This window comes from Engystomops pustulosus, chromosome 5 (assembly GCF_040894005.1).
Source record: "Engystomops pustulosus chromosome 5, aEngPut4.maternal, whole genome shotgun sequence".
Lineage (NCBI taxonomy): Eukaryota > Metazoa > Chordata > Amphibia > Anura > Leptodactylidae > Engystomops > Engystomops pustulosus.
Genome location: NC_092415.1, coordinates 12,753,095 through 12,780,581, shown reverse-complemented (window position 1 = coordinate 12,780,581; position 27,487 = coordinate 12,753,095). Strand labels below are relative to the sequence as shown.

The 27,487-nt window shown below is 46.1% G+C and overlaps 1 protein-coding gene across 2 annotated transcripts in view; it reads left to right on the top strand.

Moving 5' to 3' along the window:
- The first annotated feature begins 4,354 nt into the window (after positions 1 to 4,354).
- The window catches only part of EFR3A (EFR3 homolog A), an 89,559-nt gene continuing 66,426 nt past the window's right edge, over positions 4,355 to 27,487 (top strand). Inside the window, exons 1-2 of one of the 2 annotated variants that reach the window (XM_072151174.1) lie at positions 4,355 to 4,545; positions 4,751 to 4,810. In XM_072151174.1, coding sequence (XP_072007275.1) covers positions 4,801 to 4,810 — 10 coding nt within the window. In that variant the 5' untranslated portion in view covers positions 4,355 to 4,545; positions 4,751 to 4,800. The remainder of the gene's footprint in view (positions 4,546 to 4,750; positions 4,811 to 27,487) is intronic. The other variant, XM_072151175.1, reaches the window with a different exon arrangement.

Here is a 27,487-nt window from a genome sequence, read left to right as displayed (position 1 = left end):
CACATGGTCTTAGCTGGTCTAATCCCAGAGAGACAGTGTGTGCAGCACACCTTCAGTACTGCCACAGATACCAATCCCAGGAACTGAGTCCGGAGACTCTAACCTAGAGCTGCAGCTTCCACAGTTTGGACACAGCTCCACCTCAACTATCCCAGCCTGTATCTACTACCCGGCTGGTGCACTATTCCAGCGGACCACTCTCCATGACCACTCCAGTAACCAGAATCTGAATCTGCTGTTTGACCATTGTGGTCCTTTGCCTGCTATCTGCTATTCAATAAAGAACCGTGATTTGATTTGCACTCCGTCCGATCCCTGGATACGGCTGTACCACCATGGGTTCCCCATCCATTACCCAGGGACTTATCTTACAGACACTCAGGGGTTGCCCCAGGGAGAAACCACTACATCAGCCTCTCCCTCCATATTTTTTCACACTTCACCTGCTGGAGACCTGCCAGCCTTCCGGTCCCTATACCAACCACTGTGACAACACGTTCCCTAGGTCACAATTGCCAACCACTTCGGTATTCTGGGCCCCGGCCCAGAAATCTATCCTGATGAACCAGGGACATTTGTCATAGGTCCCAGCACTGTGACTGTGGTTATCTTCTAATATTTGTAATCCATGGCCTCCTTCCTTCTAAAATCAACTTTTAGAAGGAGGGAGGGTGAAGTCCTGAGGGAGCAAGGGGTGGGGGAGCTGTGCTTCTGCACAAGACCATGTGCTCATCGGGCCCTAAACCATCCAAAATGTCCTATATTTAGCAGTGTGCCTGGTCCTGGCTTCTCCTACTCACGCACCACTATGGGGGGAGCAGCGTGGGCAGGGGAGTTACTGTTACTATAATCACTGCTAGAAGGGCAAATTTTAAGACTGTCGTTTTAAATACGGTGCACTCACTGCACTGTGACTGTGTGCTATAGACCTCTATAGGCCACTTTCTGACCGCAATTTCAGTGGTCAGATCACTGTCACAATTACGGTCATGTGCATGTGGCCTAACAGCCTGTGAAGTTAAAGCTTGGGAACCTATGGTAATTCCCCCAGAGCCCTACAGTCTCATTAGCATAATTATAAAAATGGATTTTTAGAAAAAAGGAGGCCATGGATAATAAATATAAGAAGATACCACAGTCCCGGTGCCTGGATCTATGAGTAATGTCCCTGGTTTATCAGGATGGATTGTCATGGTAAATTTCCTTTAAGATAATAACTTGACATAAGTGACTTGATAAACCTCATAATATTCAGTCCATCAGTTAACTTCGAGTTCTTTGCTGGAGTAGATGTGACAGTACGGGATCCCAGTGGGGGCCCAAATCTATTTATACACCAGGTAATTTACCACTATATAGGTTAACGCCTGATCAATGGAGACCTGACCACTGGGAACCTGGCTGACCTCAGGAGCCCCATACACTCCATACACCATTCCCCATGTGAATGTGATGTGTGGTCACACATGCGTCTGCTCCGTTTACTTCCAGGAGACGGCCGGATATATAGCCCGGTGTGCTTTACATTATGTATCTATTCATCACTGCTCCCAAAGTTACTATCTCTTCCAAAAGACGGATAGAAGGACATAACGGGAAGCGGTGGAGACTATAAATCTGAGTCACAATTATCCTGTGAAGACAAGTAACGTAACAGCGTAAGAGGCAAATCAAACTGTGTGATTGATGGAGGTTGAGCAGAGGAGAAAACCGCGGAGGAGCAGCCAACAACCGGCACGATTGTTATGCTATTAACTGAGATTGAAGATGATACCGGGATACGGAAGAATAACTACCCTCTACCTAGCGTGGATATACTGTGCAGGAACCCCCACTTCAGTAGCCTACGTGCCCCTCTACCCCCCTCCACGTCCACATTGCGAGGAGGTGGTGTAGTCACTATTGTACTCACAAACTCTTGCACTGCACAAGAATTTGTGATTATTTCACTGCTTCTACGCGATAAAACTTTCATAGAAGCAGTGATAATTCTCCCTGTGTATCTGAATTTTATAATTGTTTTTTGAGCAAAACCATTTGGTTAAGGGATTAAACAAGAGATGTTTCTGCATCAGTGTAGCTACAGCACTCTCAAGGTATGTTTGGTTCATAATGTATCACAACAAATAGTAAATTTTCTTTAACAACCAGAAGAAGAAGCTGAGATGGGGATACTCTGCTATAGACCTTGGGCTTCTAGCCTATGACCATGGTACTAGCCTTCTGAGAAAGTAGGGGACAGCTAGCCCAGGTCTTTCCTCAGCATTAACCCTTCTTCTGCCAGGGAGGTGATTGGAGACGTCATCCCTGTGATTTGCTTGTAGTGCCTTGTACCTAATTTTCTTCAGTATAGAAGGAAACTGTTCACTGCAGACCCCGACTCTCTGGACTTATTTTCCATTGGGGTGCACCACGTCTTACCATTCCTTCTGGAGAGCATCAAGACATTGATGGATAGCATAGTGTTGGGGCCACCACTAACCCGGGCACTGCACATGTACTTTGGATCCAGAGTTGAAAAGCAATGGTGAAGCAGGGAACTGTCAGCTTCTAGTATCAGCATTGGGCCAAGTCAATGACTGTGTGCTGCAAAGGTTGGGGGAATGATGATGTGCTGAGGTCATCACACCTGCGGGCTTCAGAGGTGGTCCACATTAAAGGCCATCTATCATGAGGTTTACTGATGGTTGACATGTCCTACTAAAAAGGTCCTGAGAAACATCACTTTTATTATTATTGCTCTATACGCTGTGATTGTGGGAATATAGAGCTACAAAAGTTATACGAATTACTATGGGGCCCTCCGGCTACGTCACCAGAGCGTCTCATCCTATAACTTATTCACTCCCCTGTTCCACTAGGAATCCTCCCTGTCACCTGCTCTATGCACTGTAGGGGGTGGGAACGGCAGGGTGAATGAATTATAGGACCAGGCGCTGTGTGTTACGTCACCGGAGCACCCCAGGCTAGTTAGCATGATTTCTAAAAATCTGTATTGTGACAATTGTGCCATATAGAGTTATAATAAAAGAAATCCTCAAGAACTTCTTAGAAGGACACTTCTACCATTGGTTAAACTAATGGTAGAGGGGTATTCCCACAAAGACAAGTTTCTTATATGCACTCAGCATTACAAAAAAACACATTCTCTAATTGACTGTTATTAACAAAAATACAGCATTTCAGAGATATAAGTCCAACCTGTCTCTATTAGTCCTGCTGCACACAATTTCAGCTTCCCCTAGACACAATCCTGTAACTTCTGACTTAGGATCGGGGAAACCATCTTGGATTTCTGTCTCTCAGCCATGGAGCTGAGATTTATCTGTCTCTCTGCTCTCTCCCTCTAGCCCCTTCAATTCCAGGGCAGAGCTCATACTAATACACAGACACTGACTTCCTGCTGGCAGCAGTGTGAGGAGAGTAAAGCTACAGACAGATAAGTTCGGGGGAGGAAGGCATAGCAGGATGGCACAGCAGATCTATGTGTTGTGAAATAGCAGAGATGTAGGAGAGCTGTGTCATTGTGTGTAATATGCATCTCATCTCTAATCTCTCCATCTATTTTCCTATGTGTCAGATACTAGTACAATGTTCAGAAGATAAATAAAAGTGTAGATAAACCCTGTACCCTGATAATCTAAGCACATTGTCAGCACACACCATCTCATAGCACAGAGGGATCATGAAGTGTCTGCTCAGAGAGTCCCCGCTCACACTCGGGAATCTTACACTGAGTGATATGACCTAAAACAGCAATAACACTAAGTAAGATTGTGAAGTAAAGGGTTAAAAATTATCTTTATTGTGTAAACATCACTAGGGGATTGAAATTTGAGAATTTTCATTCATGGGAAAACCACTTTAAGATAACATTTTATAAGGGGTACACACAACACTGGTCAGTACTACCTGTATCATTATATTACAGCAGCAAGGTCAGGATTACTGTCAAACAGGACTACCTACTGTAGGTGATGTGTATGAGGTGGGAATGATAGTGGGTTGACAATTTTTAAAACCCATTTAGTTACAGCAAGCAGATCTTAATATTGGTACATAGAATGAAACACAAAGTTTATTAGAATTTTTTTTCTCTTTATCATACAATGACTTAATACTATTTTATTTACTTTTACATTGAAATCTACAATCCTGTGTGTGGTATTTGATATGAGCATATTTTCAGTCTTCGGAAACATGGCCGCCGCTCCTTTTCATGCAGACACGTGTATACGTGCACTCTGTTACCCGCTTTCCCTCTACTAGCGGGGATTAGACCTGGGTCACATACCAACACATGTTTCTATGGCATAACAATGCCGGGAACCAATCAGATCTCGTCACACAATTACGGCCGAGCAGGGGTTCGTTGTTAGTCGTGCGTGGATTGGTGGAGAGGGCCTGTCATGCAGACTATTGGCTGTGAGCGGGATGCGGCGGGCGCGGCCTGAGGCGGCAGGGAAGTGTTGTGGCGTTTATCCCTCATCTCCTGCGAGTTTCCGGGACTTGTCTCCTGTGGATGTGACCGGGCGGCAGGCAGAGGTGACACACGTCATACATGTCCTATCACACTGTCACATATCTGTCATATTACACGTGAGGAGAAGTCATCTGCGTGTGAGAGACGTGTGTGAACAGCGTCATATACATGTTACATACCGCACTCTGTGTTGTCGAGGGTGTTAGAAGAGTTTTGCAGCACAGAGTATTTCAGCACTGACTCTTCTCCCTCTCTGTGTCTCTATAGGGTTCAGGTTCCTTCTCTCCTGGGGCTGAGGCCGTCGTCAGAGATACAAGATGCCTGCAGGTAGGTGGTCTTCTCATCTGGACACGTGAGACACCCCCTAATGTGTATCTGGGGGGTCCGCACCTTTATAAGGGACCTCTCTCTGGTGGTCATATTATTTAATGGGGTTGTCACAACTTTTCCAATTGTTCTTCATCCACAAGACAGGTGGGTACGTCCATTAATCTGGAGAGCGGGGCCCCCTCCGAGGGGGGTAAGAAGCTGATCAGTCCAGCAATCTGGAGAGCGGGACCCCCTCCGCGGGGGGTAAGAAGCTGATCAGTCCAGCAATGTGGAGAGCGGGACCCCCTCCGCGGGGGGTAAGAAGCTGATCAGTCCAGCAATTTGGAGAGCCGAACCCCCTAATCACTCATGGGCGGAGCAGCAGGACACCCCAATTCTCCAGATTACTGAGGGGGTCCACTTCTCACTAATAGGAGTCCTGCCGCTCCATTCAGTTGTATGGGAGAGGCACATGCTGAACCTGCTTCTCCAACCTTCAGCGAGAATGGGACCCCCAGTAATCTGGAGAATGGGGGTCTCATTCTCACTAATAAGTGGAGCAGAAGGGGGAGCATGTGTCACTCCCATACAACTGAATAGAGTGCAGGACACCCTCATTCTCCAGATTTCTGAGGGGTCCCATTCTCAGGGTCAGTGGGGGGGTCCCCTTCTCAGTAAGTGGTGGAGGGGCAGGCTGAGGATGTGTCACTCCCATACAATTGAATGTAGCCATAGGACACATTCTCAGCCTGCCCCTCCCGTTAGTGAGAATGGGACCCCTCAGTAATCTGGAGAATGAAGGTGTCCTTAACTCAATTGTTTGGGAGTGACACATGTTTGTCCTTCTGCTCCGGCTATTAGCGGGAATGGGATCCCAATTAGTGAGAACAAGATGCCAGGATTCTCCAGAATACTGAGAGACCATTCTCATGATCGGTGGAAGATCCGCTTTGTTTAGGATATTAGATTTCTTGAAATGTTTGGGCAACCCCCCAAAAAAGAATCTACCATCAAAATCCGTCATGATAATCCCGGGGCACTTACTCCTAGATCCAGGAACCGTGGGGGAGATTTGTCACTACTCTTTATGTATCTGGTAAGTCACAGGGGCTGGGCATGGCCACTATCATACGCCGGCATATGATATATCTCCCCTTGTGACTGTGGTAATCTTATATTTGTTATCCATGACCTCCTTCCTTTTAAAATCAACTTTATTATTCTAATGAGCCAGAAGGGCTCTGTGGATTATTACCAGTGCCCCTCCATGCTGCAGCTTCACATGCTGTTACACTGTGGAGGGGCACCCCTTCCCACTGTGTGACATTATATCATGCAGAGGTAGGTGGGAAGTTCTGAGGGAGCAGGGGGTGGGGGAGTCAGCCATTGAATACAGAACATGGAGGGGCTCTGGTAACACCCGCAGTGCCATTCAGGCTCATTTGCATAATGTTGAAAGTTGATTTTAGAAGGAAGGAGGCTTTGGGTAACAAGTATAAGAAGATTACCACAGTCTAGTAAGTGTCCCTGGTTTATCATGCCTGATTTCGATGGTAGATTTCCTTTAAGGGGGGTCTCCAAAAAGTACATATTTTCTCTGGGGATCATGAGAATGGGGGTTGTAGTATGTGCGTTGCTTTTCCCTCCCGCCAGTGCATGCTCCACTACTTCTCCGTATGGTTGTGGGTCCCTGTTATTATCATCACTGAGGGTTAGACCCCACTTATCAGTCTCTTCTCACCCATCCTGTGAACTTGGGACTATGTTCCCATCATCACTGAGGTGCGGACCCTCGATCAGAGTCAGACACTTCTCACCCATTCCGAGGATACAGGTACTTCTCATTCCTCCTGTGGGGATAAGGGAAATTAAAAAAAAAAAAACTTTTTTCTGTTGCTAAAATTTTCACTTATATACAACATCTCTGGCTTTGTTCACACTGTGCATTCAAATTACTTATAGTGGGGAGCAGCTTCTCCTAATCGTAAAAGGCACAACATATTTCACATTGTTTACTAGGATAACATGAGTTGCTCCTCCCCAATCACAAGCATAGAGAGCCATCAGTTTACTTGAATTGCATTTCTAAACCTAATTCACATGCAGCGTGAGAACGCGGCCTTAGGCTGCACTACTGAGAGATTGGGATGACCTCATTGGTTAGTCTCCTGCTGGCATCTGGAAGGTGTGTGTGTGTGTGTGTGTCCGTCCACTCATTACCTTCCAATCCTCTGTATAGGGGATGATTTGGGACAACTCATTTAAAGTTACAATATACAACGGAGTCTAAAATACAAAAACTATTGCAATTTGCAGTGATGAGACTACTACTCCCAGCGTCTATCAGGGCGTAACGAGCACTATGAGAGTCGTAGTTTCTCTGTTGCTGCAGTTTTAATGGCTCCTATAGATCTTAAGAGTCACTAAGACCACACTTGACCATTGGACGCGCCCTAGTTTTTCTTTTTGTAGAGGCGCAGTACAGACCTTATATAGATGGTGTATTGTAGAGCCACAACACATGGATAATATAAGGTGCTGGGCAGGGGCTTTACAGACCTCTATTCCCTATACAAAATCTGTGGTGTGAGGGATGGACCTGCTCTCCATTGAGGTAATGCAGGACAAGCTGATGTCCTATTCTATATAGGAAACTATTTTGGGAAAATTGGTTGTTACTGAGGATGTGGCACTTGCACCCCCTCCCCTCCCCAGCACATTATATCAGGGCTGAATGTGTACATTTGTTCTCTAGCCAGGACATAGTTCCCACTAATACATTGGTAAATGTATGTTTCCCCCGTCTCGCAGCAGAGACAATGGTGTATGGCCGGCTGCGGTGAGTGCGGTGTAACTGTGATGTTCCTGGCACCATATGGTGAACTAGATTTAGTTTTTTTCTTCTTATAAGAGGATTAAATGTTCCCATGTCCTTGTTTAGAGCCGGTAGTTTGTGATCCACGCTCCATTGTCATTGTCTGTCCATCACAGTAATAGCAGCGGTATAAAAGGTTACCTTGGAGCTACAGGGGGTCTGCCTAGGTCCTGCAGCGTCTTCTAAGGGAATCTGCTACAGGCCGGCTGCTCATGAACGTGCGCACATCACAGGAGTCCTTGCATGATCCAGACATCTGATGTACGGACTCCCTATCTTCCGGCCACATTGCAGCTCTGTGTACATGCTTTAGTTCAGAACGCAGACAGGGGGTCCTTGCATCACATTTCTGCATCATGCTCATGTTCTGTTCAAGGCGTGCAGTCCATGGGATTGAACCAAGGGCTCTCCTGGGGGGGCTCCAGTAGTATAGGCCTGTCCTGGGGGGGGGGGGGGGGAGGTTCCAGTAGTATAGGCCTGTCCTGGGGGGGGGGTCCCCAGTAGTATAGGCTTGTTCTGGGGGGGGGGGGGTCGCCAGTAGTATAGGCCTGTCCTGGGGGAGGGGTTTCTCCAGTAGTATAGGCCTGTCCTGGGGGGGGGGGGGGGGGGGAGGTTCCAGTAGTATAGGCCTGTCCTGGGGGGGGGGGGGTCCCCAGTAGTATAGGCTTGTTCTGGGGGGGGGGGCGCCAGTAGTATAGGCCTGTCCTGGGGGGGGGGGGGTCGCCAGTAGTATAGGCCTGTCCTGTGGGTGGGGGGGGCGCCAGTAGTATAGGCCTGTCCTCGGGGGGTGTCTCCGGTAGTATAGGCTTGTTCTGGGGAGGTCGCCAGTAGTATAGGCCTGTCCTGGGGGGGGGGCTCTCCAGTATTATAGGTTTTCCCTGGGGGGTTTCCAGTAGTATAGGTTTCCTTGGGGGGGTTTAGGGGGAGAATTGTGAATTTTCTTTCGTTTAATTTTGTTGATCCATGTTCCACCCCTGAGATCGGCTTTTTAGGACATGATTATGGTCCTGGTGCTTGCTGTCCATCTCAGAAGGGGTAAAGGGTCGGACCCCCCTGCCCTGACAATCGTATTACCGCCCGTCTGCCGTCATTGCGGGTGATATTCCCGCTCGTGCTGATGCGTTGCTGGTGCCGCCGTCTGTCCGAGCGCAGCTTCAGCCGTTAAATATCACGGTGTAAAACAAAGCTGTAATAGGATTAGTGCTGAAAAGTGGTAAATGAACTGCTGCTCCTGAGCCGGGCCCGGCGTGTGCCTGCACTAATTTACTTCCAAATGTCACTTTTACTTTGCTCAATCCATATCGGCTGACGCAGGCGAGTGTCGGGCGCAGGGCTCCGCGTATGTAAAGCTGCAGAATTTATTATGTCACCAACTTAATGTGTTTATTGCAGCGACTGTGACTCGTGTATTATACTATGATGTGTCTATCGCTTCAATATTTCCATTTTTTTAACTTGTTTATTTGATAAATAAAAGCAAAAAAAAAAATAATGACAGAGTTGGGTACAAGCAAATGCATACAATGGCGCATAAACTTTTGTACAATAGTAAATATTTCCATTTCTTCTTTACTGAATTGTAAAGGTTTCTTAAGTTTTGTGGCTTATGCTGCGTGTGGTCTCATCTATGGGATTTTGAGTATATTTTTTCTTTCCTATACATTCTCTCTGTTCCTTGAGCCTCCCTTCTCTTCTCTTCCTTTTTGATGTAATTTTTCCCTTCTCTCTCTCTGCGCCGCCCTTCTCTTACTTCTGTTCTCCTCTTTCATTCCTTATCCTCTCCTTTTCTTCGTTCCTTTTTCTTTTTTTCCCCTTCTTGTCTATCATCTGCTTATATAAAATTTTTTAAAATGATATATATTGTTTCTTGTGCATGTTATAAGTTTTTTGAACACTTTAAAATGTAATAGTCCACTAGAGTCACTAGAGAAACTTTATACCCTAATGGTTTCGTGCACAGCGCCCCCCCCCCCATGTCTTTATAAAAAAAAGAAATATTGGGGCTCATTTACTTACCCGGTCCTTCGGAGTTCCCGAAAGTACATTGTCCGACGACAGTGCACTGTGCGGGGAGTCACTAAGATCGTGCGCCCGATATCCTGCATGTGTCGCTTCCCCGCTCAGGTCCCTGGAGTTCTCCTTCTTCTTCCTGGTGCATGTAAGTGCATTGTCCATGTATAATGTGCTGTGCGGGGAGTCACTAAGATCCTGCGTCCGATATCCTGCATGTGTCACTTCCCCGATCAGGTCCCTGGAGTTCACCTTCTTCTTCCTGGTGCATGTAAGTGCATTGTCTGTGTATAATGCGCTGTGCGAGGAGTCACTAAGATCGTGCGCCCGATATCCTGCATGTGTCGCTTCCTCGCTCAGGTCCCGGAGTTCACCTTCTTCTTCCTGGTGCATGTAAGTGCATTGTCCGTGTATAATGCGCTGTGCGGGGAGTCACTAAGATCCTGCGCCCGATATCCTGCATGTGTCACTCCCCCGATCAGGTCCCTGGAGTTCACCTTCTTCTTCCTGGTGCATGTAAGTACATTGTCCGTGTATAATGTGCTGTGCGGGGAGTCACTAAGATCATGCGCCCGATATCCTGCATGTGTCGCTTCCCCGCTCAGGTCCCCGGAGTTCACCTTCTTCTTCCTGGTGCATGTAAGTGCATTGTCCGTGTATAATGCGCTGTGCGGGGAGTCACTAAGATCGTGCGCCTGATATCCTGCATGTGTCGCTTCCCCGCTCAGGTCCCCGGAGTTCACCATCTTCTTCCTGGTGCATGTAAGTGCATTGTCCTGCGACACAATTTTTAAGTTAAATCCTGCAGTTTGTCCCGAATCCATTGGATCAACCCCCCCCCCCTGATTTGTGTTGCATGGTTGCGCCAAAATCCGATTGCTGCGACACAATCGCCTGAGGACATCTGGTAGTCTGAAGCTTCCGTCCTCCGAAGTGATGTGTACAGAGATGTCCGTCTCTCAGGAATGCGCTTGAGTCAAAGGGTTAAAACTCAAGGATGTGTTTATTGAAGCAACGCGTTCCGGACCGGGACATAGGGAATCATCTTTGGAAGGAGAGTTGGGATGTTCCCATGTACAGTAAATGGTCGGCCTTCCATACATGAGGCAGGAGGAGGGTCCCAAACCTGATGTGCCAATGTTTCTGACATGACGCCTCCATGTTTTGTCATTTGGTTATCACCCAGTGTTATGGAATAACCTCCATGACCTCCGGACCATGGTATAGACCTCCCCCGTGGGACACTGATCACGTACCAGGCTTTAATTTCGTTACCTTAGAAACAGGGATTGTTCTGCAGGAAGACGTTGCTGTAATGAGCTGCAGCTTTGCCCGTCGTCTTGCTCCACCTTGTCTGGCTTTCGGTAATTCCCCCCCCCCCCCTCGTTATTGTGCAGACGACGTTAATTGCTGCGGCCTTGTGTTTTCTGGACACTTAAGCCGTTTAAGACCGTCCGTCCTAATTTGCAGAAGATTATAAACATGTTCAAGATTTTTTATTTTTTCGCCAATAAAAGTGTCGCCTCACTAATTTTCAGATCCATGAAGTGGCAGAATTCTCAAGTAATGTGATAATTAGAAAAGCTGCCGAGATACTTGTAGTACATAACGGATACTGTGCAAAACCGCGGCCTATTCTCAGCCCAGACTCTGTGCACCGCCATGTGGTGTCATGTGATGAGGTGTGCGCCCTAATATGTCTATAGGGGCGAGGCTAATACCAAAGAGACCATTGTCTCCCCTCCCCCATAGGACCTGTACCAGACATAACACAGTTCATAATTAGTGGATGGTAGCAGAGCTACAGTGACCAGAAACCATTCCTGGTGCAGCGTGTGGCACTGTCCACTTATTTATTATAGTAGTTATATTCCTGTACATAGGGGGCAGTATTATAGTAGTTATATTCTTGTACATAGGGGGCAGTATTATAGTAGTTATAGTCTTGTACATAGGGGGCAGTATTATAGTAGTTATATTCCTGTACATAGGGGCAGTATTATAGTAGTTATATTCTTGTACATAGGGGGCAGTATTATGGTAGTTATATTCTTGTACATAGGGGGCAGTATTATAGTAGTTATATTCTTGTACATAGGGGGCAGTATTATAGTAGTTATATTCCTGTACATAGGGGGCAGTATTATAGTAGTTATATTCTTGTACATAGGGGCAGTATTATGGTAGTTATATTCTTGTACATAGGGGGCAGTATTATAGTAGTTATATTCTTGTACATAGGGGGCAGTATTATAGTAGTTATATTCTTGTATATAGGGGGCAGTATTATAGTAGTTATATTCTTGTACATAGGGGGCAGTATTATGGTAGTTATATTCTTGTACATAGGGGGCAGTATTATAGTAGTTATATTCTTGTACATAGGGGGTAGTATTATAGTAGTTATATTCCTGTACATAGGGGGCAGTATTATAGTAGTTATATTCCTGTACATAGGGGGGCAGTATTATAGTAGTTATATTCTTGTACATAGGGGGCAGTATTATAGTAGTTATATTCTTGTACATAGGGGGCAGTATTATAGTAGTTATATTCTTGTACATAGGGGACAGTATTATAGTAGTTATATTCTTGTACATAGGGGACAGTATTATAGTAGTTATATTCTTGTACATAGGGGGCAGTATTATAGTAGTTATATTCTTGTACATAGGGGGGCAGTATTATAGTAGTTATATTCTTGTACATAGGGGGCAGTATTATAGTAGTTATATTCTTGTACATAGGGGGCAGTATTATAGTAGTTATATTCTTGTACATAGGGGACAGTATTATAGTAGTTATATTCTTGTACATAGGGGACAGTATTATAGTAGTTATATTCTTGTACATAGGGGACAGTATTATAGTAGTTATATTCTTGTACATAGGGGGCAGTATTATAGTAGTTATATTCCTGTACATAGGGGGCAGTATTATAGTAGTTATATTCTTGTACATAGGGTGCAGTATTATAGTAGTTATATTCTTGTACATAGGGGGCAGTATTATAGTAGTTATAGTCTTGTACATAGGGGGCAGTATTATAGTAGTTATATTCAAGTACATAGGGGGCAGTATTATAGTAGTTATATTCTTGTACATAGGGAGCAGTATTATAGTAGTTATATTCTTGTACATAGGAGGCAGTATTATAGTAGTTATATTCTTGTACATAGGGGGCAGTATTATAGTAGTTATATTCTTGTACATAGGGGACAGTATTATAGTAGTTATATTCCTGTACATAGGGGGCAGTATTATAGTAGTTATATTCTTGTACATAGGGGGCAGTATTATAGTAGTTATATTCCTGTACATAGGGGGCAGTATTATAGTAGTTATATTCCTGTACATAGGGGGCAGTATTATAGTAGTTATATTCCTGTACATAGGAGGCAGTATTATAGTAGTTATATTCTTGTACATAGGAGGCAGTATTATAGTAGTTATATTCTTGTACATAGGGGGCGGTATTATAGTAGTTATATTCCTGTACATAGGGAGCGGTATTATAGTAGTTATATTCCTGTACATAGGGAGCGGTATTATAGTAGTTATATTCCTGTACATAGGGACAGTATTATAGTAGTTATATTCTTGTACATAGGGGACAGTAATATAGTAGTTATATTCTTGTACATAGGAGGCAGTATTATAGTAGTTATATTCTTGTACATAGGAGGCAGTATTATAGTAGTTATATTCTTGTACATAGGGGGCAGTATTATAGTAGTTATATTATTGTACATAGGGGGCAGTATTATAGTAGTTATATTCTTGTACATAGGGGGCAGTATTATAGTAGTTATATTCTTGTACATAGGGGGCAGTATTATAGTAGTTATATTCCTGTACATAGAGGGCAGTATTATAGTGGTTATATTCTTGTACATAGGGGGCAGTATTATAGTAGTTATATTCTTGTACATAGGGGGCAGTATTATAGTAGTTATAGTCTTGTACATAGGGGGCAGTATAATAGTAGTTATATTCCTGTACATAGGGAGCATAGTATTCGAGTCGTTACAATGTACTGTATGCTCGTGCACTTCGGGTGTTGGAGCACACTGTGCTTCTTTCACTTCATCTTGGTAATATTTGTGCACCGATCCAAAACAATAAATCATGGACTCTATTTTACTTGTCTTTTGAAATGATTACTTTTTATATTATTCTTTTCTCTATCCTCCATACCTGGTGGCTCAGACTCTTGGCACAAGACTTTGTCGCCCCCACCCCTCTCCTATTTTGTTTCAATAAACGCCTATTATTGACTCCCTGATACTGTATTTCTTTGCTGCACCGTGTAACGAAATCCAATGGATTGATCCATCCATCTTGTGTTCAGGAAAGTAATCTGTTCTCTCCTCCTTATTGGCTCTTCGTTACACGGTGTTCGATGTTTGGTTGCAGTGGAGATGAGGAGATTAGGACATGCGATACCTCACGTGGGGATACAGTCGGTAAATAGACAGAAAAATGGTTGTTACTTGAGTCAAATTCACCAACAACTCCACATCATGAAGTTCTCCTAGAGCAGACCTCAGGTGAGAGACTTTGTGGAGGTGGATATGACCCCAGTGGTTGATCTGACCGGACCAACGAGGAGAGAACTTTCCAGAAGGTCATCCATGTCTTTATTGCACAACGTATCCGGTAGTTTGGCCCGTTAGGCCTTCGTTATAGTCATGACTGTCCCCTTGAAAAAGATGATTGAATAGCAACGATGAAGAAAATGGAGCACGGTGGTAGAATCTTCATATTGTGCAGATGTTTTTCATCTGTTGGACCTTTCAAGATTTGCCGCTAAAATTGGTCTTCCTTGAAAGCTTGTATGACCAACAGCTACACTGCTCGCCCCCTACATGGACATGTGCACTGGATATCTGTCCAAGATCAACAATAGTGTTGGGCGTCTTGTAATCCAAGTTGTCCAACCCCTCGTAACGCCAAGATCTGCTTCTACAAGACCGTTGAGAGACCACCGAATTGTAGTGTTGGAAAACCTTGGTCCAGTGTACGGTCAACCCTAGGACCTGATGTATCTGAAGATCATCGGAGGCAAAGTTCCAGCGTTTTAAGCTGTGAAGTGACGGAGAAATGTGTGGACGGGCCCCGGGATATTTTTTTGTTTTTGCCTTTTTACAATGCAGATGTCTGGTGACACGGACCTTGCTCTCACGGGAGCCGTGTAACATGATCCAATCTGACAATCAGAGGCAACATTTCCATTCCTATCCGCTATCCAAGGAGAGGAAAGCCGGCATCAAAAAGCTGTGAGACGGAGTCGGCCATTTACCGTGTTTTCCGTAGACGTTTGGCCTGTAGACATGATCTCTGTCTTGACCTCTCCTTGGCTTCTAATGAATTCCGGAGGCTCCCGGATTCCATTCTCTTGTAGGATGTACATGTATAATAGGTTACAAGATCTTGAGTTCTGTGCTGTGCAGGCAGTCCCCGGGTTACATACAACATAGGTTCTGTAGGTTTGTTCTTAAGTTGAGTTTGTATGTAAGTCGGAACTGTATATTTTATAATTGTAAACCCAGCTAATTTTTTTTTTCTTGGCGTCTCTGACAATTGGATTTTAAAACATTTGGGTTGTCGTAAGAACCAGGATTAGCGAAAAAATCTCATCTGCAGACACCTCTTACAGCTGATCATTGTAGCCTGAGACTAAAGTACAGTAAATTACCAACATCCAGAGGTCCGTTTGTAACTAAGGGTCGTCTGTAAGTCAGGGGCCGCCTGTATATTTTTATTTTCTGGAGAATTCATGGAGCTTCCTGTTGAAATCAGAGGGAGGTGGAGTTTGGCCACACGCCTCTATTTCGGCTCCTTAGAGATGAACGGAGCAGCTGGTGCATGCGCGACTAACTCCCTTGGTCATCTCAGTGCCAAGGGGGTACAGCGGACCAATGTTCTGGTGATCCTTCACTAAGACCCACACCAGTCAGCAAGTTAGGCCTGATCTAGTGGATAGGGCCTGAATAGCTATTACTGGACAACCCCTTTTAAGTTTTTTTTGCGCTGACTTGTTCTGCAGCCTCTTCCATCTGCTATGAATAACCAATCCTCCGAGGGAATACTTTAGCTAAGGCTAGCCAGTTAGACTAAAAATTTAGACCTAAAAGACAAAAACCGGTACAAGGTAACGGCTCAGCATATTAAGAGCAGTGTGAGGACATGCCCCCAGTGCACGAGGAGGAGCTACAATCCTGGAATACAAAACCATAAATCACAGTCCTGCAGCTACTAACACACATAGTTGTGCTACATACACAAAGGTCTGATTACACATCTCTACAGGAAAAATATACAACACTGGCTGCAAAGAGCACAGAGTAAAGCAGAGTGAGGACTAACCCTCGGTCTGCTTGGAGAAGCTACAATCGTGGAACATAAATCCATATATCACAGTCCAGCTGCTACTAACAACATACACAAAGGTCTCATTACACATCTCTCCAGGGACAAACCCCAACACTGGCTGCAATCCATGTAAAATCTGTGTTATGTTTATGCTGCTAAAGTGTCCTTTAGGGTCCTCTCTCTAGATACTATTTTGTTATCATTATTGGCATCATGCAGTGAGCTCCCTCTAGTGGTAGCGATGGGCAGTCCTGATTTTTATCCTTTCTATGCAGAGGATTTGGAGCTTCTGTAACCCATAAAGTTGAAAAATTAAATTTTATTTTATTTTTTATTTTTGATTCCTTTATTAATTTTTATTTTTTTTTTTACTTTATGTTGTACATAGCAGATATTTATTTTAAGGAAAAATTTATGCCGCCAGCCGTGTGTGGATGTAATGGAGTCTCCCATACGGGTCCATACATCACCGTGCGTAACGCCTCCGCTTCCATCCTGACACCGAAAAGAAACCTTTCTGGGAGCGTAACGTTTAGCGCTGCCGGCAGTGACGGGCGCCCCTATAGCAGCGCACGCCTGTCATTCTGCGTGAGGCTTTTGTAGCCCGGATCTGGCACCCGACCCTCCTCCCGCCGGCTTATAGGATGGATTTCAGGTTAGTGCCACATAGCGCCATTGAGGTGACCTTGTTTCTAGCGTCGCCTCCCTGCATTTATATTGATCATTTAGCCTCTGTGGCTTTTTCCAGGCGATAATTTATCCAGTGTAAATCCGATGACAGCCGCTGACTTGGAAGCAAAGCTCCGGCGCGGGCATTTAGCTGCAGGTATTTTTTATTTATTTTTTGTTTACATTGAATAAAAGCGAAAAATTACACAGGAGTAAAATAGTGCAAGAAGTCTGATGCCATCTCAGCTACCGGACCATGGGGTGTTTACAGTGTGTGACGTCCTTGTTGGCTCCACCATTTGATCATCTAACGCCTATAGTGAACTCCGCACCCCAAAGCTGCTACTAGCCCTTAAAGGAAATCATCAAAACCCATCCTGATAAACCAGGGACATTACTCATAGATCCAGGCACCGGGACTGTGGTATCTTCTTATATGTGTTAGCCATGGCCTCCTTCCTACTAAAATCAACTTTTATAATTATGCTAATGAGCCTAAAGGACTCCTGGGCGTATTAAAATAGCAGCTTCACAGGCTTTTACACTGTCTCCCCTTCTTACTTCTTCCTTAGCAATAACTCCCAATGCCTCTGCTTGCTTTAATGGTAGAAAGTGTGGGGGTGGGGGGGGGGGGTGTTGTCTGCACAGTGTAATAGCCTGTGAAGCTGCAGCACAAAGAGACTCTGGTAACAACCCCAGAGCACTTTAGACCAATCGGCATAATTTTTAAATTTTATTTTATAAGGGAGGAGGCCATGGATAACACATATAAGAAGATACCACAGTCCCGGTGCCTGGATCTATGAGTAAGTGGTTCATCATGGTGGATTTTGATGGTAGAGTTCCTTTAAATCTCTGTACAAACACCTTCACTTGTTTCTTGGCAATATCCATCACCCACACAAACCCGTCTATGTATGTAGTCCTTAGGGTGACAATTGGATGGTACTCCCTTATATATAATTAAGGAACTACAGGCAGTCCCCTGGTTACGTACAAAATAGGTTCTGTAGGTTTGTTCTTAAGTTGAATTTGTATGTAAGTTGGAACTGTTTATTTTATCACTGTAGCTCCACCCAAATTTTTTTGGTCTCTGTGACAATTGGATTTTTAAAAATGTTAGATTATCATAAGAACCAGGATTAGCAATAAAGCTTCATTACAGACACCTGTGATAACTGTTATAGCTGATTATTGTAGCCTAGGACTAAAGTACAGCAAATTACAAATATCCAGAGGTCCGTTTGTAACTAGGGGTCGTCTGTAAGTCGGGTGTTCTTAAGTAGGGGACCACCTGTGTATGACTCTGGAGGAAGACTATTTATGGTCTGTTGCTCCGTAACTTTATCCCAACTCCAAAAATCAAATTTAAAAAAAAATAAAATATACAATTATACAATTTTGACCAAAAAACCCATTCTATAAAATCTTCATAGACAAAATACTAATATAACTAAGTTAATAAGAAACAAATAAAAATCCAGCAGTTGCTGGTTGTAACTGGAAGTTAGAGCTTCTCCTTACACAGCAGGTAAGTCGCTGCGCCTCTTTGGTCGCAGACGGAGACTCTGCCCACTAATTTTACGGCACTTTGTACCCTGCTAATGAAAAACTCAGGACGCACCGTGCAGAATATCCCCCTGTAATAGAGACTAATTACATGTTTTTTTCTAATAAAATTAACCCTTGGCGCATCGATTAGTGGTGAGAATAGTCACTTATCTGATGAGACACGGGACGAGGTCCCTCGGAGGTGGCAGAAGTTTCCATCCGTCTTTGTGCGGCTGCCGCCTGCGTTGTCCCCAGGATGTGATCTGCCAGGTATCCAGGTGTACGGTGGCGGCTGATGTCACCAGGTAATTACCTATGCGTAGTTGGCATAGTAATGAATCATCTGCTGCTCTCGGAAAGGGGGATGAGAACCTACAGCAGATGTCGTCCGGAACGTAAAGCGACTCTAAAGGTTTCCTTGTGGCGTCTTCCGTCATGCAGAACTACTTTCAGGTGCGGACTGAGGAGAGCGAGGACACGTACGACTTGAATCCAGCTTGGGAGCCGCGGCTACTTACATGTTTGGGTAAGTATGAGCAGGGCAAGCGGATACTGAAGCCCGCGGTGAGGTTCATTCCTTTTGACTTTTTTTTTTATCAATTAATTTTTGGTGTGTAATTTTATAATTTGGTTTCACGCTGGGAGATTGGGAGATCAGCTGGCGCCGTGCGAGCGCAGGTGACGGACCCCTCCGGGGACCGCTGTTCTATTTGTTCTTGGAGTTGTTCATTTGAGACGTCGTCTTGTTACCATCTGTGGAAATCTTAACCCGTGTCTCCTTGTTTCGCTTGTGCGATGGTGGATTATGGGTTTTTTCGTCTTCTTGATGGACAAGTATCACATACCGACCAAAAAGAGAAATGAACGCGGTAAATCGCTTAGCTTACACGTGCTTCAATTATTTATAGGTATAAAGCGCTGTTCACACTGGGGAACCCGTGTCTATAGCTGATATATCCCCAGATCAGCATTAGGCCCCAGTCAAACCATTGTACATTTAGCATATTGCCCATCATTGGTGTAGATCCTACCAATCAAATTGTCACCAATCACAACCACACGGATCCTGAACTCCCCCCTAATTGATGGAGGGGCAGGTTGAGCATAACCTCCTGCCATCCATTCAGTGTCTTTGGGACTGTGGGTAATAGCCAACAATCGCACTTGCTTAATCTTGTCTCAATTGGCAGATTTATCAGAAGTTTTATAAAATTGAAAGCTGAGCTCTGATTGGTCTACAACCGTTTCGCTCTCAGACACTTCTCATAAGTCTCCTCCGTTATCTATAAGAGGGCAAGAGATTGCCATAAATAGCCGAGCTCTTGGCCATCTCATAGACATTAAATTGAGTTGACGGACACCTTCTTGACCTGTTGCTCCATTGGTTATTGAGCGCAGGATCCCATATCACATGACTGGTAGTGGTCCCAAAAATGAGATCCTGATCCCCTTACCTTCACTTGAGAGAACCTCTTTAATATGTATAGTAGATAAACCTCCACTTTATATACAAGTATAAATATTGAGTACAATGTCACATGCCATGGTTCTAGATCCCATAATACCTCCTCCTGACCCTGTGCCATGTATTAGCCAAAACAGGTGACGATATTACACTGCAGACATCCCAGACCCTCCTGACCCTGTACCATGTATCATCTATAACATGTGATATTATTACACTGCACACTTCCCGGCCCCTCCTGACCCTGTACCATGTATCATCCATAACATGTGTTATTATTACACTGCAGACATCCCGTCCCCTCCAGACCCCGTACCATGTATCATCCATAACATGTGATATTATTACACTGCAGACACCCTGTCCCCTCCTGACCCTGTACCATGTATCATCCATAACATGTGATATTATTACACTGCAGACATCCCGTCCCCTCCTGACCCTGTACCATGTATCATCCATAACATGTGATATTATTACACTGCAGACACCCTGTCCCCTCCTGACCCTGTACCATGTATCATCCATAACATGTGATATTATTACACTGCAGACATCCCGTCCCCTCCTGACCCTGTACCATGTATCATCCATAACATGTGATATTATTACACTGCAGACACCCTGTCCCCTCCTGACCCTGTACCATGTATCATCCATAACATGTGATATTATTACACTGCAGACATCCCGTCCCCTCCTGACCCTGTACCATGTATCATCCATAACATGTGATATTATTACACTGCAGACACCCTGTCCCCTCCTGACCCTGTACCATGTATCATCCATAACATGTGATATTATTACACTGCAGACATCCCAGCCCCTCCTGACCCTGTACCATGTATTATCCATAACATGTGATATTATTACACTGCAGACATCCCGGCCCCTCCTGACCCTGTACCATGTATCATCCATAACATGTGATATTATTACACTGCAGACATCCCGGCCACTCCTGACCCTGTACCATGTATCATCCATAACATGTGATATTATTACACTGCAGACATCCCGGCCACTCCTGACCCTGTACCATGTATCATCCATAACATGTGACACTGTACCAAAATTCATAAAGGCGTATCTATGAGTCAACAATTTCTCGCCGAGGGGGTAGCCTTTTCATAGGTCAGTGGCACAGAAATTTTGTGGCACTCCTGTAATCGCTTCGATACCTGTCGGATATTGTCTGCTTCTACATTTCTACATGCATGCAGCAAGTCTTGGCTATTGATATCTTGGGATCAATGGCACTCGCCACCACAATGCTGATGCCATTTTAAAGATGAGTATAAGGATTGCAATTCTAGGTGCTTCAGAACCAGTCCCCGGGTTACATGCAAGATAGGGTCTGTAGGTTTGTTCTTAAGTTGAATTTGTATGTAAGTCGGAACTGTATATTTTATCATTGTAATCCCAGACAGAACTTTTTTGGTCTCTGTGACAATTGGATTTTAAAAATGTTGGGTTGTCATAAGAATCAATATTAACACTAAAGCTTCATTCCAGACGCCTGTGATAACTGTTACAGCTGATTATTGTAGCCTAAGGCTAAAGTACAATAAATTACCAATATCCAGAGGTCCGTTTGTAACTATGGGTCGTATGTAAGTCGAGTGTTCTTAAGTAGGGGGCCGCCTGTATAGGTACGGACACAGTCGGAAACAGGAGCTTCATCTTAAAGATTTTCAGAGATTTTTTTTTTGTTATTTCCATGAGGGCATGGTGACGTACGTATTTCATACTAAAGTTACTGATATAAAAATATTTATATGATTTGGATTACTCGTCAATATAAAATTGGTAGGTTTTCAACATCTGCTGTATTACTAATTGGCGTCAATGAATGAGAAGTGAGCTGTAATAACACAGTTTGGCCACTACACTGAGACTGAGCTGTGTAGACTCCAAACACCTGATCAGTGTTGGGTTACGATCCCCATAAGATTGACAATGATGATAGATAGTCATGGTTACTAATAGGCCTGTGTAGTTGGAAAACCTCTGCTTCCTTAATTTCCCGTACTCGGACTCCCACACACATGGCGTATGTTTAAGTGATACGATTGCAGTTATAATAAGGCTTTTATTGCCATTATGACACAATAACCAGGTTATTTAGGTAGAGTACAATCTTAGAACTACTACTAATTTAAAGAGGACCTGTCACCCAGAAATTCGGCACTAGGAGCTAAAACAAACTCAGCAGTGTTACAATGATAGCGTTACCGGAAACCCCCGATAACGCTATCTAACACCGCTGCGAAGTACAATAGAAAGGCCGCACCGCTCTCTAAGCGGTCTGGCGTATTCAAGAGGGGGGCAGTCCGAGGCGCTGCCTCTTCCCCGGGCCACTCCGTTCACTCCATAGCTCCGCGGTGACTGCCGGCGACACCGCCCCTAATCCCACCCCCTCATGAATACGCCAGACCACTTTGAGAGCGGTCCGGTGTTTCTATTGTAATCCGCAGCAGTGTTAGTGCGTTTGTTTTAGCACTAGGAGCTGCTTACTTTAGTAACATCTCCTAGAGCCCAATTTCTGGGTGACAGGTCCTCTTTAATAATTTCTAATTATGCAGGGGAAAAACTGTACTGCATAATATTTGTTTAGTGAGTCTGTGAATTTGAAGTAAGATCTGAGGGCGCGTTCACACGTTCCGCTATCGTCGCGTTCATAACGCGCCGCTAGCGCACAGTGGGCGGGGCTCGGGCTGATCGCATATGCGTTTCCCGGGAAACGCATGCGATTAATAACCCGATCGCATGCGTTTCTTTGGAAACGCATATGCGATCGCCGCAAACTCCGCCCCCTGTGTGCTAGCGTCGCGTTATGAACGCGGCACTAGTGGAACGTGTGAACGCGCCCTGAAGGTGATGCTTTTACCAAGAACGTAGATGACCTCAAGTCTGACCTAATTATTTTAAGGCCTAGAGAGCCGCCTCTACGCTGACTTATGTCGGTGGCAGTGCAGGAACCACACGGGCAACATCTCTAACAATTTGTGGATATAGAGGAGTTGCCTCATGAACACTCTGTTTTGATGAACGGTCTAGCAGCACTAGTTAACATGAAGTCTTCTATACCTGCAGTACTTTCTCGTGTGTGTGTGTGTGTTTCTGTATTCAAGATCTTAGAAAACCGGTTTCCCCTCACATTCTATGTTAAGTGTATAGAATCCACCAGAGCAGCTAGCCTCTACAAACATGAACAAGAGGGAAAGCAAACTAAGACGTAAAGCAGTATACAGAGAGGACATACTCTGGACACTCCTGCCTTCATCCAGTGAGACAAGTGCAGCCATTCCTTCCCCTCTGATCTGTAGGGGAGGAGCTTCACTACTGAGCATGTACACAATGTGCAGCCACATTCATCTCAAGTAAAGCCTACATCCTTAGATCAGGAATGGAACTGACATTTATAGGACATTCCATAATTTCCCCAAATTCTGATAAAAAAAAAATTAAGCACATCCTGTAGTGAACTAATTTGTAACAATTTATTATATATTTTTGGAAATGAAAATGAAAATGGTCTCCATCTCTGTGACTCTGATCTCACAGTTCTGGCTAATAATCCTCTTTAATATTTCACATTTTCCCATATTTTCCCACTTATATCGCAGTTATAAGCTGTATTTTGCCAATCTCTACCATTTCATCTTGATTTTTCTTTTTTTTTTTTTTTTCTTTTATTTTTACTCGCACATTTTAAATTTCCCCAGAGCCGGGAACCTCTTCAGCTCTAAAGCACGACCCCGTCTGCGCAGTGGAAATCAGATGGTGAACGTCTTAATACATATTAAAATATTCAGAGCCACTGATCTTCCCCGCATGTTATTCCTTTCAGGTGATTAATTTCCACCTGCAGTCATGAATCACAATCTCTGCAGATCATCTCGTGTTATTCAGACGGATAATCTGCTCAAAAGCTACATGGTCTAATGAACTGCATCCTGGTACAGAGCGCTGAGCGCCAACATAGAGATCATGCTATTATCCTGGCTGCCACAAGTGCTACTCAGCAAAGAATTGGAATGTAGAAGCCATAGAAGAGACGCAGGGAAGGATAAAGGGTCCTCGCTGCTAGGAATAATGCAGGAGAGAAAGCGTAGCCAGCGCACATAGAGCCATGCTATGGATCATCAGCCAGACTGATGAGTAAGAATAAAGGAGCAATACGCAACCGGTGCTGCCCCCCCCCCCCCCAGCTCATCTCGGTTCTTTCTCTCAGGTGTGCAGTGCATCTTGTCCAACCTTAATATAGAATCTCAATGTTAGATTGGTGGTCTCTGACACTTACTGTGTGGTGGGCGAAACAGGGATATAGGCTTTCTGTATAAGTGGGATTTGAGAAGAGGACTCGCAAGCTTGGGTGTGGGGTAGCAGGACTCACTGGCTTTCTGTATCGGTGAGTAGGGATTGCAGGCTAACTCTGAGTCGGTGTATATCCGGGATTCACAGGCTTTCTCTAGGAGTGGGCGGGCAGTGCCGGACTCGTAGGCTTTCTCTAGGAGTGGGCGGGGGGAGTGCAGGACTCACAGGCTTTCTCTAGCAGTGGCCGGGCAGTGCCAGACTCGCAGGCTTTCTCTAGCAGTGGGTGGGCAGTGCCGGACTCACTGGCTTTCTCTAGGAGTGGGCGGGGGGAGTGCCGGACTCGCAGGCTTTCTCTAGCAGTGGCCGGGCAGTGCCGGACTCGCAGGCTTTCTCTAGGAGTGAGCGGGGGCAGTGCAGGACTCAGGCTTTCTCTAGGAGTGAGCGGGCAGTGCAGGACTCGCAGGCTTTCTCTAGGAGTGAGCGGGCAGTGCCAGACTCGCAGGCTTTCTCTAGCAGTGGGTGGGCAGTGCCGGACTCACAGGCTTTCTCTAGGAGTGGGCGGGGGGAGTGCAGGGCTCACAGGCTTTCTCTAGGAGTGGGCGGGGCGAGTGCCGGACTCGCAGGCTTTCTCCAGGAGTGGCCGGACAGTGCCAGACTCACAAGCTTTCTTTAGCAGTGGGTAGGCAGTGCCGGACTCACAGGCTTTCTCTAGGAGTGGGCGGGGGGAGTGCAGGGCTCACAGGCTTTCTCTAGGAGTGAGCGGCCGGTGCAGGGCTCGCAGGCTTTCTCTAGGAGTGGGCGGCCGGTGCAGGGCTCGCAGGCTTTCTCTAGGAGTGAGCGGCCGGTGCAGGGCTCGCAGGCTTTCTCTAGGAGTGAGCGGCCAGTGCAGGGCTCGCAGGCTTTCTCTAGGAGTGAGCGGCCAGTGCAGGGCTCGCAGGCTTTCTCTAGGAGTGAGCGGCCAGTGCAGGGCTCGCATGCTTTCTCTAGGTGTGAGCGGCCAGTGCAGGGCTCGCAGGCTTTCTCTAGGTGTGAGCGGCCAGTGCAGGGCTCGCAGGCTTTCTCTAGGTGTGAGCGGCCAGTGCAGGGCTCGCAGGCTTTCTCTAGGTGTGAGCGGCCGGTGCAGGGCTCGCAGGCTTTCTCTAGGTGTGAGCGGCCGGTGCAGGGCTCGCAGGCTTTCTCTAGCAGTGGGTGGGCAGTGCCGGACTCACTGGCTTTCTCTAGGAGTGGGCGGGGGGAGTGCCGGACTCGCAGGCTTTCTCTAGCAGTGGCCGGGCAGTGCCGGACTCGCAGGCTTTCTCTAGGAGTGAGCGGGGGGAGTGCAGGACTCACAGGCTTTCTCTAGGAGTGAGCGGGCAGTGCCGGACTCGCAGGCTTTCTCTAGCAGTGGGTGGGCAGTGCCGGACTCACAGGCTTTCTCTAGGAGTGGGCGGGGGGAGTGCCGGACTCGCAGGCTTTCTCCAGGAGTGGCCGGACAGTGCCAGACTCACAAGCTTTCTTTAGCAGTGGGTAGGCAGTGCCGGAATCACAGGCTTTCTCTAGGAGTGGGCGGGGGGAGTGCAGGGCTCGCAGGCTTTCTCTAGGAGTGGGCGGCCGGTGCAGGGCTCGCAGGCTTTCTCTAGGAGTGAGCGGCCGGTGCAGGGCTCGCAGGCTTTCTCTAGGAGTGAGCGGCCGGTGCAGGGCTCGCAGGCTTTCTCTAGGAGTGGGCGGGGGGAGTGCAGGGCTCGCAGGCTTTCTCTAGGTGTGAGCGACCAGTGCAGGGCTCGCAGGCTTTCTCTAGGTGTGAGCGGCCGGTGCAGGGCTCGCAGGCTTTCTCTAGGTGTGAGCGGCCGGTGCAGGGCTCGCAGGCTTTCTCTAGGAGTGAGCGGCCGGTGCAGGGCTCGCAGGCTTTCTCTAGGAGTGAGCGGCCGGTGCAGGGCTCGCAGGCTTTCTCTAGGAGTGGGCGGGGGAGCAGGGCTCGCAGGCTTTCTCTAGGAGTGGGCGGGGGGAGCAGGGCTCGCAGGCTTTCTCTAGGAGTGAGCGGCCGGTGCAGGGCTCGCAGGCTTTCTCTAGGAGTGAGCGGCCGGTGCAGGGCTCGCAGGCTTTCTCTAGGAGTGGGCGGGGGAGCAGGGCTCGCAGGCTTTCTCTAGGAGTGGGCGGGGGGAGCAGGGCTCGCAGGCTTTCTCTAGGAGTGAGCGGCCGGTGCAGGGCTCGCAGGCTTTCTCTAGGAGTGAGCGGCCGGTGCAGGGCTCGCAGGCTTTCTCTAGGAGTAGTTGGGGAAGCAGGACTCTCTTCTCCATGAGTTTGCAGGGAGCAAGGTTCCCATTTGGTTTCAGTTTTTTTTGGTTCATAGTGGTGGAGGGGGATTCATATCCCGACCCCCGAGTAAAAGCTGCATCAGGCTTCTAATTGAATGCAACAGCAACAACTCGGCACAGGGAAGGCCCCGCACAACAGTGTGAAAATTGATTCCTTTTCCTTTTTAAAATTTTAGATAAATAAAAATCATCCTTTAGAAGAAAGAAAATCGTATTCATCGCTCAGAAACTCTCTACCCCTCAACCCTCAAACAAACCCAACTTGAAATACATTTTCTTTTCCCAACCCTTGCGAGTGGAGGTTATTTAAGGATCTGTGCCGAGGCTTTGAATTATTTGTTGCTGTAAAGCGACTCCTCTCCTCCGCGCTCGCTGCTGCGCTAAATAATAAATTGCTTTGAACGCCGCACCTTAATGAATTTTAGAAATGTAAATTCAAAGGACGAACGAATCCGACGTCACAGAACAAAGCGGCGAGGTCTAGACCTGAACCTGCCGGCCGCGGAACGGTTTTGGATCTCCCAAATTCTTGTTGTTTTTTTTTCCCTTTTCTGACAGACTAATCTTAAAACCTACAGACGTTTCTGGGGCACACGCACCGCTCGCTCTGATAGGGATTGACAGATACTTTCTGAAGCTGCACAAGAACTAGAAGGGGAATGGAGGGGGAACCCATGATCCTGCTCACCCGCTGCACCTATACAGGGGGCGCAGAATTACTGAAAACCACTTAACCAGGCTTCTTGTGTAAGGTCTGAATTGCCATCAGTACTTGTCAGTATGAATTAGGGCCTGCAACTACTCACACACTATTTTACTATCATACTGTCTGCATGATATTCTCGCAGCTTGCAAGGTGCCGAAATTCGGGTTGCCTAACAATAACTTTGGTGACTGCTATTTTTACTGCAGGTGATATCTGCTGTTCAATAGCCTTCCTCTTCATCCTGCACAGACTTGCTTTAAGTTGCATTAACGTCTGTTCAGGTGTCGTGGACGCTTGAACAGACAATATTACTGCTTCAAAAAGTCTCATGCAGACAAATACACGCTGTAGCTTCTGTTTCTGATAGGTCATGTGAAAGTCACGTGACCTTCTATAGCGGCCACGAGCTTCAGCAGTGAGTGGTGGT